General features: G+C 42.3%; 1 protein-coding gene across 1 annotated transcript in view; it reads right to left on the reverse strand.

The window, feature by feature from the left end:
- SMS (spermine synthase) overlaps window positions 1–9321 on the reverse strand; it is a 45750-nt gene extending 36429 nt beyond the window's left edge. The window contains exon 1 of the mRNA XM_035888559.1: window positions 7996–9321. Within this exon, the coding sequence (XP_035744452.1) occupies window positions 7996–8008 (13 nt within the window). The 5' untranslated portion in view covers window positions 8009–9321. The remainder of the gene's footprint in view (window positions 1–7995) is intronic.
- Window positions 9322–13427: the final 4106 nt, after the last annotated feature.

Raw genomic sequence — 13427 nt, forward strand, 5'->3', positions numbered from 1 at the left:
ACTCTTCTCCAAGCCTGTAGCGTTGCATGGGGTTGTTGTGACCCAAGTGCAGGACCTGGCACTCGGCCTTGTTGAACCTCATACACTTGGCCCCGGCCCATTGATCCAGCCTGTCTTTCCCTCGAGCAGATCGACACTCCTACCCAGTTTGGTGTCATCTCCAAGCTTACTGAGGGTGCACTCAGTCCCCTTGTCCAGGTCATTGATAAAGATATAAAACACAACTGGCCCCAGAACTGAGGCCTGGGGGACACCACTTTTAACTGGCCACCAACTGGATTTAATTCCGCTGACCACAACTCTCTGGTCTCAGCCATCCAGACAGTTTTTTTACCCAGCACAGAGCGTGCCTGGCCAGGCCACAGGCATCCAGTTTCTCAAGCAGAATGCTGTGGGAAATGGTGCCAAAAGCTTCACTGAAGTCCAGGTACACCACATCCACAGCCTTTCCCTCATCCACTAAGCGGGTCACCTTGTCATAGAAGGAGATCAGGTTAGTCAAGCAAGATCTGCCTCTCATAAACCCATGTTGACTGGGCCTTTTTCTGGTTATCCAGGACATGCTGTACAATAGCACTCAAAATGATCTGATCCATGACCTCCCCCAGGTCAGACTAACAAGCCTGTAGTTTCCTGGATCCTTCTTCCAGCCGTTCTTGAGATGGGTGCCACAGTCAAGTGGAACTTCCCCAGTCATCCAGGACTGCTGATACGTGATGGAAAGAGGCTTAGTGAGCACCTCCACCAGCTCCCTCAGTAACCGTGGGTGGACTCTGTCCAGCTCCATAGACTTGTGTATGTCTAATTGGCTAAGCAGGTCACTAACTATTTCCTTTTGGATTATGGGGACTTCATTCTGCTCCCTGTCCCTGTCTTCTGGCTCAGGGGGTTGGGTACCCAGAGAACAGCTGACCTTACTATTAAAGACTTACTATTAAATGCGGAGAAGGCATTAAGCACCTCAGCCTTATCCTCATCCTTTCTCACTATGTTTCGCCCTGCATCCAGTAAAAAGGATGGAGATTCTCCTTAGCTCTCCTTTTGTTGTTAATATAATTATAGAAAAGTTTATTATCTTTCACAGAATTAGCCTATTTAAGTTCTAGTTGGGCTTTACCCTTTCTAGTTTGCTCTCTGCATGACTTCACAACATCCTTATAGCCTTCCTGAGATGCCCGCCCCTTCTTCCAAAGCTCATAGACTTTCCTCTTTTTTCTGAGATCCAGGCAAAGCTCTCTGTTCAGCCAGGCCAATTTTCTTCTCTACCAGCTCATCTTCTAGCACATGGGGATGGCCTGCTCTTACACCTCCAGGATTTTCATCTTCAAGATCATCCAGCCTTCTTGGGCTCCTTTGCCCTTTATGACTGCCTCCACATTATGGAGGCACGGTTTATAACTAAATGCTTCAGTACTGACACATTGTCCCCCCTGCCCCACCTTATTAATAAGTTATTCCCAAGAAAATTTTGTTCTACTCCCTGCCCCCAAATGCATACACCTTTGAAACCAGCAAGTGTAGCTTGCAGACATAATCAGCAACAGTTTCCAGGATGCTACCAATTTGTACAAGCTTCAAACGAACAAAAAAAAAATCTATACCAAGTACATCACAAAGTTCAGCTCATCTATCATCTCTACACAACTCCACAGTAGACTAAGCTGAAAACCTAATTACTTGAAACCTATGTTTGTCCCTGTATGTTTTAACCAGACACACTGAAACAACAGAAAGCATTTATTTTAATTATCCTCAACACAAAGTCAAGAGCAAGCCAATTCCCCAATATTTTGTCAAGGATATTAAATAAGAGTGGAAGGATCCTGGTTCTTACTGCTCATACTATCTGATCTTAAATGCATGTTCCGAGATAAATATTTACTTTTCACTTTCTATACCTCACTCATTAATTCCCCATATTGCAAGTTGTGGGGAAATAGAACCAACAAAAAATATATTCTGTTGGACAACAGTGAATGATTTAATTGCTGGCCCCTTCTCAGTGGTATCATCATTGACGATTTCTGCCCTCATTGATGAAACGCCCCCCAGACAGTCCACTAGTACCATGAAGCTTTTTGCCTTCCCTACCCTCCTGTCAAAGTCTGCATCATTTGTACCAGTAAGTTTTTATACTTCGTATCCAGCATCAGTCAGGTACCACCAGGGTGCAGACAATTAAGGTTCAGAATACACAGTTTATCTGCCCAGTAACCATGGTTACAGTAGTAATAAGTGGGTCAACAATCAAGCCAACATGATGTTTTGGGGCCATTAAAAGCATAAAATAAGTGGGGCCATAATTGGAGCCACTTAAACTGGTTCCAGTCTCTGGAACTGGTTCCAGTCTCTGGAGCTTTGCACTGGGAAGGGAACTTTGTACTGCTCAGTTTAAACTTGCAGCTTCTGGCATGCAGCAGCACTCCTTTTGTGAAGATAGGAGCAGCTGCTCCAAAGCCAGTACATTCAAAGTGTTTTTGTCAGTTCAGACATGTGGTCCCTTCTTCTTACTTGGTATTTGCTTCCTTACCCCACTCCTTTACCTCTCCCCTCATCGTTTACAAAACCCATGCTCATTTCCTTCCTTTACTTACTTCTTATGCCACCACCACATTGGACAAGAACTCTGTATAATGATGTATACTATACCCTTACAAGCCAGCAAGTTAATATGAAGCCCAACTGAACTAGGATGCAACTAACCCACAGACCAACTTCACTTCTGCAGCTCATGCAGGATATTGAAGTAGTAAGATGGAGAACAGACTCTGGAAGAACTGCTCATACTACATTTAGCCTATCTGCTCTCAACAGTGTCAAGGATTCCTGCTAGGCGTGTCCTGGCAGAGACTGCAGGACAAATCATCAGTTATATTTTTCTGCTCCATGAACATACTAATCCCTCACAACCTGCTCATCATTCAACAGCAGATTTCTTTGCTAAGCAGCCAGGCACAAGCCTGACTGAGTTCTTCCTATTATGTGATTAACTTTAGGAAATTAAAACAACAACATGCTCTTTCATCAGGTCTCCTTTTGGTTATACCACACAAGATTTGCCTTGGAGGGCTAATTAATTCTCCAAGTTGGAGACTCCTCATTAAAATGTTTGAGGCATCAGTGGTTGCTTGAAGGCGTCAGGAAGTTTCAGCAATCTCAGGATCTTTCACTCAAATCCAGCTGCCACCACCTCACTCCAAGCTCAGATACACTATTATCAAGCAGTGGTAAGCAAAAAAGGCAATGATGATTAGAACAGTATGAACATCCTTGAATCTACATCAGAATGTTAATTCAAGTAGGTTTTTTGGTGGGGTGGTTTGGGGTTTTTTTGCTATTCAGGGACAAAGGAAACAAACTCTGGTTATCAAGCATGAAATACCATTGTGTTTCATAATTATTTGCCAGAAGGAATGAAAAGCCCAGAGTTTCAACTCTAGAGAACAGAAACAAAAACGCTGTGTGCGAGATTTGATACACATATTTTTCAAGAGAGTTAATGCCCCATCAAGCCAGATAGTTTTAGAATCCCAACACACTTGAAGAGTTGACTTGCAACTATCTGGCTTGATGGGGCATTAGAATCCCAACACACTTGAAGAGTTGACTTGCAGCAGTTGCAGACATTCCCCTGAAATTTCAGCAGCGAAGCAGCCATTATTTGGCAGTGATCTGTGAACATGAGCACAGCTCGAAGTCCAGAGTTACTGTAAGCATCCAGTCTGGCCTCATGTAACACTGACTAGCTTCACCCAGATACTCCAACACTGAGCTCAGTAATCTGCTATTGAGCCAGACTGTCTTTAAAAATATGCGGGTTTAAGACCTCCTCATACCAAAGGACTGACAAAAATCTTGATAAGCTATGGGAACAGATTATCTCTCATTTGGAAATATTCACCCCATTTCTGACTCCAAGTTTTTCTTACCCTGATTTTGAATCATTTCCTCTAGCAAGTGAGAATGTAACATTACCAAAACAATAGGACACATCAAAGCACTTACATATGCTTCTGCATATCTGATGTATTTTTCCCTTGGCAGCTAATCTTCCAGTAGAGAAAGATGAAAAAAAAAATAATCAAATTAAGTGAACTGCTTCATTAAGAACACATTAAAGAGTTAGTGTACATTAGGGGCCAAAATGCAGAATACACTAATAGTAAACAGCAACCTGAATGTCTAAAATATTGTTTCAGTTCAGAGCTGTTTAAATTAATAATTTCAATATATTAAAAGTCATTGTGTTGTGGAAGTCTGAAATTCTCACACTCTACCCACCAACTCTAATTCTTAAAAAAATCCCACAGGAAAAGGAAATACGCAGAGACAAAGTGGGAGGGTGTCAGGCACAAGTGATGAAGGGAACACATCCGAGAAGAGATTAATTTCTAGCTAGGTGAGGTCCCAGGGCAGTTAAAGAGGAGAGCATCAGAAGGCTGGGCCTTCAACCTGCTGCAGCAGCACACCTGACTGCTCTGGCACCAAGCCCACCAGAGTCAAGTCAGGCCACTCAGTGCCTCCCTCCACCACTGCTTACTGGAAAGACAATAGCCAGGTTGGTAGGTGTACAGGGGTCCCTCTGATTCATAGACTAATCTGAGGCATTTTTCCAATGCCAATATCATATCTCAATCATGAAAAAATCCAGAATAAGGGGTGTGTTGCAGAAATGCTTAGTGAGCAAAGCGTTCATAAATTTTAAAATCCAGAGCCGAGGAGAAACTTCAGGCTCCAGTGCTTGCATCTCACATGTCCTAGATTTCCTTTAGGCACGAAACTAACGGAGAAGTAATAAAAAAATACAAAAGTCACCACAGTTTATGGAAAGCCAACAGCTTCATCCTGCTAGCTCCCCCTCTCTCCCATACATGAGAGTATAGAGAAATACATCATAATTTGCAGATAATAGGTTACCATTTAGTCATCATCAACTCCTGCATGGCAATCTTTCTTACAACTTGAAAACTTAGGAAGAATTGTGTCCTGGTTAAAAGCATCTGCCCACATGGAAAATGAGTGTGCGGAGCATGCCAGTGTTCGAAACACTACCCAGAGAAGTTTCTACAGAAGTGTCACAGGCTCAACTAAGAGTTCAGAATGACAACAGTTGCCTAAACTGGTCATTTACCTTCAACAGTGACTAGGTAAATAAACCCACGTCTCACAAGAACAAAAGCACCCACTCCAAGCACACCCCAAACCCCCTGCTTTCATTACTCCTCAGGACAAAGAAGGTGGCTTTTGCTCAACATGTTAACAGATGCAAATGAAAAACAACTGGCTTCAATAATACACACCTCCCAGATATTAAGTTTGGAAGTCTCCTGTCTAACATCCCACACAGGAAGAATCCGTTGTTTTGTCCTTGCCAGTTCTGTGAAAGCAAAAACCAGCAGGAAGCAGAAATCTACACTAAAATGATTTCTTCCTATCAATTTGCACCTGTGAGAGTCAACCTCATCATGTTGACTTACACACAGATGTCTGCAAATCATGCATGCCATGGGGCTTAAGAAAGGGGCACTGGGTAGCAATAGTCATCTGCAGTTCACCCACCCATGAGAAAACCGATCATCAAGTTTCCCTGTGTACTTACTCCATTTTGTTATTCTGTATTACAGAAGGTTAGGAGTAGAAGGCTGCTTTTTCCTAAAGAGTTTCCACAGAACATCCCCCCCCCGCCTCCCACTCTGAGGGCTTCTAGCTATATAGTGAATACAGGCGAATCAAGCTATACTGTGCCACAACAGCAAGTGCATGAACTTACTGGCACATCCATGGAATCACCAGCCAATGTAAGTCACCTGGTCCATGTAAGTGTCCTTTTGGAAATCAAGGGTCAAACAACCATGAATGAGAAAGAGCTCTCACAGTATTAGAGATATCCAGCTACCAATGAGAGAATTCAACCCCCATTCTTCTGCTGCACTACTGCCACCTTTACATCAGTCCAGGCTGCCAAGAGGAATACACACAAAACACACCCACATCAGAGAAACAAATCTGTTTGTCAGACACCAAAAGTCTTTAATGCAGTATTTGTAGCATTTCTGAAAGCACAATAGTTTTTTTCCTTTTATACCCAGCTAAATACTATACATTCTTCTTGCAATTATCACCTCTCCTCTCTTTCAATGTTCTGCACAAATTAATGCAACCTGCCTCTTCCCTCCCCATGCATGCTCCACAGCTACCAGCCATCTCTTCCCCAAGGCATCCAGCTGACTAGGGACTGAACTCTGTTTTCCTGTGTTGACCGATGCCAAGCTAAAACTGCACTGCCGTCACACAGAGCACTCCTACCCTCTCTCATTCCTACCTCCTCCTTTATGCTCATGCACCAGACTCAACTTGAGGGGATAAGAGGGTGATGTGGGAAGCATCCAAAACCAACTTACAACATGTATTTTAAGAGCTAGTGCTGACATAAAAAGGAGTGGGAAGGAAGGGTAAAAAGTGCTTAAGCCAATGATGTGACCATATCCCCTGAGCAAGCCTGTAATTCACCTGAGGTCTGATTTTTCTATGTAAATTCAATTCTGTGTACATCCCCCTGGCACAGCCAGGTCAGGTAGCTACTGCAGAACAGTGGAGGTTGAAAGGACCTCTAGAGATTGTCTCATCCAGCCTCCTGCTCAGAGGGGGCTCGAGAGCAGGCTGCTTAGAGCCACAAGCAGTCAGGTTTTTGCTGTCTCCACAGATTGAGACTCCACTGTCTCTGTGTGGGTAACCTGTTCCAGGGTTCAACCACCAGCACAATGAAAAGTGTTTTCTTACACTCTATGAAGTTTCATGTCTTTCAGCTTGCTCTCACTGCCTCTTGTCCTGTCACATGGGGCAACACTGAGGAAAATCCAGCTCCATCTTCTCTACTCCCCACATCAGGTATTATATTATATATATTATTTGACATGGCACTAATGGACATGGTTTAGCAGTGGACTTGGCAGCGTTAACAGTTGGACTAGATGATCTTAAAGGTCTTTTTCAATCTACATGATTCTATGTGAGCAAGATCCCCCTTCTCCACCCTAGGCTCAGCAGTCCCAGCTCATCTAGCCTCTCCTTGTATGAGAGATTCTCCAGTCCTTTAATCATGTTCATGGTCCTATGCTGGACCTACTCCAGTATGACCAACTCTCTCTTGCACTGGGGAGCCTAGCACTGTACCCAGCACTCCCGATATACCTCACCAGGGCTGACTTGAGGGGAAGGATCACTAAGCTGAAAGCAAAGCTGTCCCTAGACTGTACTTGTGCATGGGGTCATTCCTCCCAGGTGCAAGACTTGGCATCCCCTTTGGTTGAATTTCATTGGGTTCCTGTAGGCCTACAGTGCATCAATCACTCCTCCTCCCAGCTTTGGTCCATCTGGAAGCTTGCTGAGGATGCACTCTGTCCCAATGCCCAGGTCATTAATGAAAACATTAAAGTGCATTGGCCCCACTATTACCCCTCCTTGAGTATGCTACCACTGACTGGCCTCCAGGTGGACTTTCTGTTGCTAGACACAACCTTTTGGGCCCATCAGTTCAGTTTTCAAACCAATTCATTGTGGGTTTCTCCACCCTCTACTTCACCACTCTGTCCATGAAGATGCTACTGGAAACAGCGTGGAAAGTCCTACTAAAGTCTAGATAAACAACCACCACTCTTCCCTCCTCTATCAATCCAGTCTTTCGACCATCAGGTGGGTCAGGCATGATCTCTTCTTTCTAAATCCTTGTCAGCTACACCCAAACACTTCCTAGTCCTCAACAGGTTTGGAAATAGTTTCCAAGATCACTTTCCCAGGTATCAAGATAAAGTTTACTGGCCTGTAGTTCCCTGGATCTTCCTTCTTGCTCTTTTGAGGACAGGAATGATACCGATTTTCTTTCGGTCCCAGATTCTTCACTCAGATGCACTGAGAGAATCATTGCAGGGTCATACATCTACAAGGAACCTAGTCCTGGGTAAAGAGTACTACACACCTTCCACAATCTACACCTACCTTCTTCGCTCATCTTCCCCCCATGCAGGAGTTTCCCAAAGTTGACTTGTCTTCCCTCTGCCACTCACCAGAATGAGGTCTGTGGAAGCACAGCTTCAGGCAAAGGAATGCAAGGGGAAAAAAGAAAACCTATTTCAACTTTCCTAAGGCCACCTTTAAAAAGCTGAACTACTTGTACTTTCAAAAACACTACTATAACTTTAGTAGTAACAGTGACCACAGCAACACAAAAGATATATGGGCCTTCAGTGGCACTAGCACACAAACATTTTCTAAGATACCTCAGTCATATATCACCTTTAAGGAATAATAAATACCTTAAATTTTGTCCAAATCTCCAACGTTAACGTAAAGACAACATAGCTACACAGCCACTTTTCCCTAGCCCTTCCTACACAACAATAAAGATTTTAAGCTCAGGGTACACAACCAGCAAGTCATTACTTAAAATGCTAAGCAAGAATTCAGCCCAAAGCAACTGTATGGACAGCAAACAAGAATGGTTGTGCTTCAACTTCAGCAAGCACTGCAAGGTACATGTGTATATAAAAACCAAAATCATCATTCCCAGAGATGCAGTCTGCTTGCCTTCTGTTATTTTAAAGTCAGTAACATAAAATGACCTTTTCTCACTTCCTCTGTGCTCCAAGAGAGATTTTTCTTTTTCAATTCTTTCACAAAAGCAGGGTAAGATTCCCTAATCTACCTTTAAGGGCAAACTCTACGTAAAACCTCAAGTTTTCAGCAACTACAGGTCTATCAGCTCCATTTACTTCCACAATGGAAAAAATATATTAAAGAAGTTACTCCTTAACTCTTGCTCTATTCCGTTTCCTGTATTAGGACAACCAATAATTTAATTTACTGTACATATAAAATCAGCAAGTGATCTTGTGTGCTGAATATCCCATGTTGTTGTGAATCTGAAGTTCCTGAAATTTTCTGTAACCTGAGCCTCAAAAACACATTCCAGCATCAGTGAAGTTTAAGCCTTACTGTTTGTGCTACAAGGGGACATAAAATTTTAGTTACTGAATTACAATATTAAAAACATCTATTATCAAATTGCAGAATTAACAGTACTGTCACATCTCAAAGTACCACCAGTAAGCACATAAACAGAGTAAGACTACTCTGAAACAGTGTTAAACACAACAGCCATGATCTTAACAATAAGGTCAATTTTGTAAGGTATCTTGTAATTTGAAATTCAACACATGGAACACAGCAGGTTTGGCTCCACATTCAAGTAGAAGTGATGTGGCAGAATACTTTCTTTGTTGGCTATTTTTGGCTGATATAGAGTTAATTTTCTCCGTAATAGCTAGTATGGGGCTGTGTTTTGGATTTATGCCAAAACCAGTGTTGATAACAGATGTTTTTGTTACTGCTGAGCAATGCTTATACAGGGTCAAGGCCTTCTCTGTTCCTCACCCCACCCCACCAGCAAGCAGGCTGGGGGTACACAAGGAGTTGGGAGGGGGCACAGCCAGGACAGCTGACCCCAACTGACCAAAGGGACATCCCACACCATACGACGTCATGCTCAGCATATAAAGCTGGGGAAGAAGGAAGGGGGGATGTTTGGAATGATGGCATTTGTCTTCCCAAGTCACCATTACACATGATGGAGCCCTGCTTTCCTGGAGATGGCCGAGCACCTGTCTGTGGGAAGCAGGGAATGAATTTCTTGGTTTGCTTTGCTTGTACATGGCTTTTACTTTACCTGCTAAACTGTCTTTATCTCACCACACTGAGTTTCCTCACTTTTACTCTTCTGATTCTCTCCCCATCCCACTGGGGGGGAGTAAGCAAGCAGCTGTGTGGGGCTTAGTTGCCAGCTGGAGTTAAACTACAACACATTGGCAGCATCTATAAGCCTATATTCCATTTCCATCTAGTCTTCAAGGCAAAAGCTTCTTTCTGAAAAGGTTAAATAGTGAACTTCTGCTACAAGGACAGATAATGCAGTTACAAGAATTGATTATTTCAGAACATTCAATCACAGAACACCACAACATGGAGTTTAATTAAATCAGTGAGAGCAGAACATGAGGTTTACTAGATTATATCACAGCATTCCCACTCTTTACCTGTCTCCCATGAATTTTCAGTCAAACACATTTAAATGAGGAAGTAAACAATGCTAACAAGGCTGGGCAGTTTTATTCCTCATATAGGATTTCTTGTACAAATGTTGTCTTAAAGACAGCAATCCTTTTATTAAGAAGCTTTTCTTATTCCAATACAACCTCTGCTGCACATCAAACCTGCAGCAGAAGCTAAGCACCATCACTGTAAGAGAGATGCAAACATACAACTACTTTTTTGTCATTAAGTGAATGCCACATTCCTGGCAGCATTGGTCATTCTACATCTATTTTATGGTTTGGTGTTAATCACCATGCTGTTCAGTGCTTTTGGAATACAGTAGAGGCATGCAACCTAGGTGGAGGGTGCAGCAGAGGAAGACCAGAGTAAAGGGGCAGAATAAAGAAACAGATTGTACTACTTGCACAAAACACTTTTCTGTTTTACCTTCCTACCCTTATTAGGATAGCAACCCCTCAGGTGAGCCAAATTGCAAAGTGAAGCATCAAAATAAAACTGTGTTCTCATGCTTTAACATAAAGCTAATCACTAAGGCAATAAAAGTGTTACCTAAACAAATAATTTTCTTGCTTGAATAAAGCAAGCACATTGCACATATGAAGTTAGGTAGACTAGCAAGTCTCCTCAAGCACAAATGAAGACTCGTCACTGCAACATACATATTTAAAGAACCAGAAGAAAGCATTTGCTACCAATTTAGAGCTCATTCACACTTGAAGACTCACTTAAGATTAATTGTAAACATGAAAGTACTTATTAGTAAGTTTTATAACCAGGGGCCACTTCTTTCCCCTGTCAGTCCACAGACGAACTTCTCAATTAATTATTCTTGACTTCTGGGAGAAGATCAGAGCCTTACTGAAGGCATTTTGCATTTTAAGAACACTCAGGAAGGATAAAACCTACTGACCAGCTGAGGACACAAGTCTGTCTAGGGGACTGTTACACATACAGCCACACATACTTGCATATTGATTAAGTCATGCAGACTGACTCGAAGAAGGCTTAAAGCAGATCACTTAAGTGAAGCAGCTCAGCTTTATTATTAAACTTTTACTACATGTAGTACTGAATTTGTTTACTAGTCTCCAGAATTCTGCCACCCAGAATCTCTACCCATTTGTTAGGCAAGGAACACCAGAGTTCAGGAGGACAGAGGGTATACACGGCCTCTGCATTATGCTGTGGTCCTGAAGAGATACCTGTAGGAGCCAGGATGCACCGTCCACAGAGGTCTCTGAAAATCTGTAATTTTCACTCTAACAGTGGCTGACTACAGCAGAGCCAGCGAAGTCAAGGTTAACACACTTGCAGCATGTCTGAATCTGAAACTACCTGAAATGAACAAATGAACACAAACGATCACCTTCCAGAATCCAGCTTGATTTTATTTGCCTAAGTATTTGACAATCATCTGACACTACTGAGGAGACACTTGGGAAACCGGGCACTGCAAGCAAACTTTTCCTGGCTTGTTTACTGCACAAATACAGGGTTCCTTCTTGTGGATTCATCAACATCCAAAGGCTCACTCCTGCATCACAACACACTGGTGAAGTTTAAGAACCACCCACCACAGGGACCTAACAGAGAGGTTTTTCCTTGTTAGGTTTTGGCAAATAGGTCCCTGTGGTGGGTGGTTCTTACAGAGAGGTTTTTCCTTGTTAGGTTTTGGCAAAACTTTTAGAAGCCCCTCACTGCTGCTGGGAGCACTGGAGGGACCCTTTTCAGCTGGCTGTTCAAGGAATGTTTTTCAATCAGGTAGGGAGATTCCTACAAGAACATTCCACAAGACAATAATAAGTTTAAGATGCCAAACATGACAAATTTTGACAGCCAGGACCACTCTGAAGAAGAAACTATTTAAGTACTGTCCCTTCAAAAACAAAGTCAGAAAGAGGATAAAAGCAGTAAAGAACTGCCAGGTTACTATACCTTTCACAGTAATCACATGCCAAGTTAAAGACTCTCCCATTGACTTGGACACTTACAAATTATTTCTTTCTGTATTTTTGATAAAAATATCTACTTTAAAAGTGGTTCTCCTATACCTGGCATCTAATTACAGCTATTTATGATGTGATGTCCCATTATGGTTAACAACAAGTTTTTAATGCAGATCTTCTGGAATGGTGCACAACAGCTCACCACAAGTCCTGTCACTCTCCAGTAACTTTGGAAGAAAAACCACTTATAGGCCTCCACAAGTCACAGCAGCTGGCATTCTGTAAGTCACATTGCTGTTCAATAATCACACCAAAGTTTAGCCAAGAAAAAAAGCTACTTTTTTCGTTTTCATAATTGCTGCTTTACCCTATAAGATTATGATAGGTTTTTCCACTTCACACAAATTCAGTGTTCTTTAATACAGAAGCAACATTGGCTTATCTAGAGACAGACACGTGAAATACTCATCATACTGTTCTGAACAACCCACAAACAGTATCTTTTACGTTTTAAACATCTAAGTCTCACAACAGACTCCTCCAGACTTGCTTCTTGGTCTAGTTTGACTTTGCTATAGAAAGACAGCATTTTGTTAAACTTCTTGCAATGCTTTACCCCAACATATTATCAGAGCTGAGCAGTAGGTGAAGAGGTAAGCCAAAGGCATTTGCAAACGAATATTTCTCATACATAAGTTTGGCATACTACCTTTACACAGTATTTATGCACTCAGAAAACTTACCTCATCTGATGTGTAGCTTGAGCCTTAACATCAACAAACGTGGTTTCAACACCTCAGCTCCACTAACTTCATTTGTCTCTCCCAGTAATGCATAAACTGTATGCCAGTTGATGGCTTCAAAGACTGTTCACATTTTAAACATTATCACCTGTTGAAATACCTGCAGGCTTTCCATCCAAAAAAAGCAGTAAAAGATAAGGTGTACTTGGTAACAGAACTTCAGCGTGCCCAAATAATATCAGCCCTCCCGTTCACTTACATCTCTCAAGCCACTTTCATCACCTGGTACGTGACGATCTTCTAGAAATGTATAATGCCAAGTAGTAATCACTTTGCGCAAGTACTTTTCTCTCCTTCCAAGGATTTTGCTATTAAAAAAGCACGGTCAGAGAAGTATACCTGAAATGGGCAACACTGACATGCCAAGAACAGGTTTTATTTCCTGCAGGAAGTCAGACCCTCATGGAAAAATGTCTCCCATGCTGTTAACCTTCAACTTTTCCAGGCAACAGCCCCTTCATGTCTGAGCCAGCAGCCATCGAGTACTTGACATGATGCTGGAGATTCAGATAATTGTATTTTCAGAGCATTCATAAAGCATTTTAATCTTCCAAACTAGAAACCAGATAAA

This window comes from Egretta garzetta, unplaced genomic scaffold, assembly GCF_000687185.1.
Source record: "Egretta garzetta isolate BGI_Z169 unplaced genomic scaffold, ASM68718v1 scaffold111, whole genome shotgun sequence".
Classification (NCBI taxonomy): domain Eukaryota; kingdom Metazoa; phylum Chordata; class Aves; order Pelecaniformes; family Ardeidae; genus Egretta; species Egretta garzetta.